This window comes from Alosa alosa, chromosome 3 (genome assembly GCF_017589495.1).
Source record: "Alosa alosa isolate M-15738 ecotype Scorff River chromosome 3, AALO_Geno_1.1, whole genome shotgun sequence".
Classification (NCBI taxonomy): domain Eukaryota; kingdom Metazoa; phylum Chordata; class Actinopteri; order Clupeiformes; family Clupeidae; genus Alosa; species Alosa alosa.
In genome coordinates this window covers 9,439,559-9,444,503 of record NC_063191.1, presented here as the reverse complement: position 1 = coordinate 9,444,503, position 4,945 = coordinate 9,439,559, and the positions used below count along the sequence as shown (strand labels likewise).

Here is a 4,945-nt window from a genome sequence, read left to right as displayed (position 1 = left end):
GCAAGACAGGCACAATAATCTGAACCTGTGCCAGGAGATCCCTGTTAAAGGCAGGAAGGTCTTACCATGATGGCATGACCAGAACAAACGCTAAATAAAAGACTAGATATCCTGTCATAGCCAGGGTGGACCATGGGGCAGCCCCATTGCCCACGGAAAACACAGCGCGAGGATTTGTCTTAGCAGAACTCCTGATGAAAATGTTAAGAGCCTCCATGCGGCTCCATCTACCGCGTTTCAAACCACGGACAGGAGAAGAGTAGGCCTGCAAGTATTTTCCCTGAAACGACAAACGTACTCCTAAATGGGACGTGGTGTGTGGTGGTAGGGTAACATAAAAATAAAACATCGAGCAAACTCAGCAACAGCAAACTCACTGCGGAGAGAGGTATTTTTGTATGTGTTCTTTTAACCCTGTGGAGGCAAGAATTCGTTGTCCTACTGAACAAAGATTATGTACGGTTACTGTATCTCTCTCTGTCTCTGTCTCTGTCTATCTCTCGGGTCTAGCTTTGCAGGTGGCCAGGTATGTCCGCGCAGCTGGTTAAAAAGTGCTCATCAGCTCCAGCTAGCGCGAGCAGGTGGTCGAACGATTTCGTTAATTCTGCGAGCTCGCCTCAGTGAATAGATAACAGCTATTTGGTGTTCGGCCATGGCAGCTGTATCGCCGAAGCGACAGAGAGGGAGAGAGAGAGAGAGGGTGGGGGGAAAGGGAGAGAGAGCGAGAGACGGTAGGAGGGAAAGAGAGGAAACGACTACCGGACGCCTGAATGGCAGGCGCCAATAATAGCGCAGTGGCCATTTCCATGGAGGGGATGTCAGCTGATAATTAGCTCATGTTTAATTACCTAAATGAGAAGCGCAGGTCTGTCGCCATGACCTCTGTCTCCACCCCCCTTCTCTCTCTCTCTCTCTTTCTGTATCTCTCTCTCTCTCTCTCTCTCTCTCTTTCTTTCTGTCTCTCTCTCTCTCTCTCTCTCTCCTCTCTCTCTCTATCTCACTTCGCAAAAACTGAGACCTCACCGGTTCCCGTGCCTGCCCGGTCGTAATCACCGGGCAGGCAGGCGCTGTCATTCAGAGACTGATGATCGGAGTAAAGCACTGTCATATTTCAGTGTGAGCTACAGATCGTGTGCTTTGCTTTCTCTCTCCAGGGCTGCCTACCTCGCTGGCGGCAGCGGCAGGTTTTTCTTTTTTTTTTTATCCCCCTCTCCCTCCCACGCGCTGTTCTCGGCGGCCCCTTCATCTTCCCTGATTCAGCTAATTTACGTCTCTATTGAACCAATTAAAAAACCGGCTTCACGATTCACAGATTGTTGTTTTATCGCGGAGTGAGGGAAGCGAAGCCCCGGAGATCAGCATGCATGCAGGCTACCAGGTGTCGACACTCAGGAACACAGACAGCGAGAGCCTACCAAGCAAGAATTTTCGGTCGATCTAGCTGGTATGAAAAAAACAAACAAAACAAAAAAACAATTTCAAGCTGCTACCGGCTGTGGATGCCATTTATGGAGATAAATAATCGGAAATAAGCGCAGATGATGGCAGTTTTAAAAGTTAAATTGGGTCAACGATACAAAGTCAATAGGGGAAAGGCGGACGCTGCAGGCTTGGGATTTCGCGTCTTTGTGACAACATGAGAATGAGTGACACTTATAGGGCGCTTGGGGGGACTCGGGAGTCACAGATGGTGACGGAGCATATCTTCCGAAATTTGAGCACGCATGACTGAGCTGCTGATCGCGACCGTGTCTACTGTACACCAGTGCGGTTCGCGGGGAGGGGTGGGAGTGTTTGGGTGGGTGTTAACCTGAGCTACACCAACGCACGGAGGCGCACGAAGTTCAGCAGAGCCTCCGCTGAACTCGTGTTCTGCCGTCATACACGTCTGACAAGCTGTGAGCGTTGCAGTTCTCGTTTGAACAGTATTAAGGGCCAATATAAAAGTCAACGTCGAGACACTTGTTTCAGAGCCAATGCTAGACACTCAGACGCGATACTGGGTATGATAGCTGCATATCTATATTTTATACGAAAGGGCGAACCCATAGCATACAATGACTTATTTGCAAATGTGCATTTATTAGTTTTATATGGTCAGTTTTTTTTTTAGTAAAAGTGTAACGATAAAAATAATCGAGTTGCTTCTGACATATTTGACAGTTTTTGCCATTTTGGTATATAAGTCCAAAACGGAAATTAAAGTAATTTTCTCGAGTGGGAGAGACTATTGCACCAAGCGTCAAAAACAAAGAAAGCACGAATTTCAGTAAACCAATGGTACAAAATCACGACCAAACGCATATGCGCTCCTGTAAATGGTGAAACTAGCAGTGTAGACGGCCGCTCCTGTGCCTTGGCTCTACTGGGTAATGTAACCAAGGGCGCCGCGAGCCACCAGACAGACACATTTACCGCATGCAAATCAAGTCCACCACTAATATCCCGTTTTTTTTTTTTTACATATCCCAGATTTGTTTGCGGGGACACATTGCATAATCCCCGCGGTATTTGCAAGATACGCAGTTTCCAAAGGAAGTGGACCCTCACGGCACTACATGAATATAAAGTGATGAGATTTTCTTAGTTAATTCTACCACAAGTTTGTTAATGTGTGATAAATTCATCTAAAAGATCCATTCGTTAATTAACCAGACAAAATAACCCTAAATATATTATAACATGTTTACTAAAATAATTTCTGTTAATAAATTACGTTTGGCCTTAAAAAAACAAAAACAAACAAAAAAAAACAAGGGAAGCCCAGGCGGTGAAATGAAAGTCACTGTTTTGAGGAAAAGTGAACTTCCATGACGACCCTTTCATTTTATGGTCATGTGCGTTGCGTTCCGTCTCTCTGCCGTGTCTGAGGAAGCTTGTGTTCGGTTTACTATCCCCTGATTACAAAGAAATCTTCAATTTAATTTTAAAAGATCTAGATGACACTATAATAAATAAAAAAACGTAGCCAAATGTTTAAACGGAGGGAAAGCACCCATTCGATCATTTCGCAAGTCGGGTTTAAGATTACCTCGCGAGCAGTTGACCCTCTCCGCTGGATTCTGTCTACGAGCCCACCGGGTGTAGCGCAACCTTTTCTTCACTCTTAAAACCGACGATTACAGTCCGCAAAACAAAATACTATTTCCCCTTTATAAAATCTATCACTTGAGCACCTATGAAGCTAATAGCAATACCTTCGCATTTTTGCTATGAATAATTTCACATTTTAAGCATAAGAGACAAATGTCGATGTTGACTTAGCTTATCGACTTGCTGAGTTGTCTGGAAATGCACGAATACATTGTTTTTTAAATAGGCATAGTAAAGCGTAGATTGGCAAATAATGAAAAGTACGTTGGTGGACAGGAGTCGGTTAAAACGCAAAGAAAAGTAATGGATACAGTCAAGCCTGTCGTTTTCACCTAAACGATGCCTGGAGACGGCAAAGCAGGGCTAACATCTTTTAAAACAACTTACCTTCTTCTGCGCGCAACGGTGACAGACAAAGTGCGAATAAATATCCAAACATCCATGTGAGTAAATCCATCTTGATGGGTGAACCGCCACCCTACAGCTATTTCACGGCCACCAGAAATCTTCCTCGAGGGTGCCTCGAAACGCCCCTGCCAACACGGAGAAGCACGCGTACCCACGGCGGGCGGCTTGCGGCTTGAGTTAACCGCGACAACAGTTTCTTCCTCTCGGCTGCTCGCCCTGCCAATAAAGTTCTCTAAAATTCTTCACGGAATAGTTGTTTAAGAGCGCATTTCAGACACTCAAAATCAATCCGTAAATCATCCAGGGAGAATACTGTTCATGGTTGAGGAAGCAACTTTCAATCCACGTTCTTTACGATATGACAGCGGGGTCGGGAGAACAACGTTATCACGGGTAGCGAGACTCTCCGCAGAGTAGGCAATTCCTCGATCTCGGGTTTGAAGAGAGGCGTTTGGTTACCACCGAATCCAACTGACACGAGGTCCTCTCTCCTCGCCCTCCCTCTCCTCTCCTCCCCTCGCGGCTCTCCACAACTCGAGCGCTGGCCAGCCCCTCCACGGCAAGACAGAAAACGCCAGGGTGCCGAGCGACCGTTGTTGACAGGAACCACACCACAAATAACCCCGACCTTCCGTAGGCTACCACGGCTTCAAAACGATAGCCCAGGTTCCGTTATAGTTACAGACAGATACAAGCCCTGGTCGGTTCCACGCTGTTCCCGACTGTGTGTGAGTGAGTGCGTGCGTGCGCTGCTGTCTCCACGCCGTCTCTCCTCTCTCTGGTCGTCGCCGTTCCAGCGAGCAGGGTTCTGTGTACTGAGCGCCTGGCTGCGGCTGCGTGCGTGTGTGTGTGACTGTGTGTGTGTGTGTTTGTGTGTAATAGCATTAGGACGGAGCGGCTATCGCATTACAGTCAGCACCTCGTCCCGCCTCCCGCCGCTCGCTGATTAAAGAGCAGTACTCGCTCGCGCGCTTGCTGCTGCTTTCTTGCTGTCGAGTTATAAAAAGACAAGAGAGGGAGAGCGAGCAGGAGAGAGCGAGAAAAAGGCACCAACGGCCACACGCAACTCGTGAAATTTGGTGGCTTAAGAGAAACGAAATAAAACCATGGCTTTCAAATAAGAGAGCTCCCAGAACGCACTCACGAATATACCTTCAAGTCTTCTGTAGCGATACAATTTCTGCCGTAGCAAGGCTGTGTCATTTGAAAGAAAATAAAAACAAGTAAACCTGCTGAAACCAATTATGACAACAACCTGTAGTCTCTCTCTCTCTCTCTCTCTCTCTCTCTCTCTCTCTCGCTGTATCTCTCTCTCCCTTTCACAGTGTGTGTGTGTGTGAAATCTATACACCCATAGGTACAGTGGCTTGGCAAAATGCTGATACAGCAGATACTATGTGTTGCCGAGCCAAATAAGGAAACATTTATGCTAATGCTCCACTAA

General features: G+C 46.8%; 1 protein-coding gene across 1 annotated transcript in view; it reads right to left on the bottom strand.

Moving 5' to 3' along the window:
* LOC125291593 (neuropilin-2-like) overlaps positions 1–4,487 on the bottom strand; it is a 106,673-nt gene extending 102,186 nt beyond the window's left edge. The window contains 1 exon segment of the mRNA XM_048238417.1: positions 3,481–4,487. Within this exon segment, the coding sequence (XP_048094374.1) occupies positions 3,481–3,550 (70 nt within the window). The 5' untranslated portion in view covers positions 3,551–4,487.
* Positions 4,488–4,945: the final 458 nt, after the last annotated feature.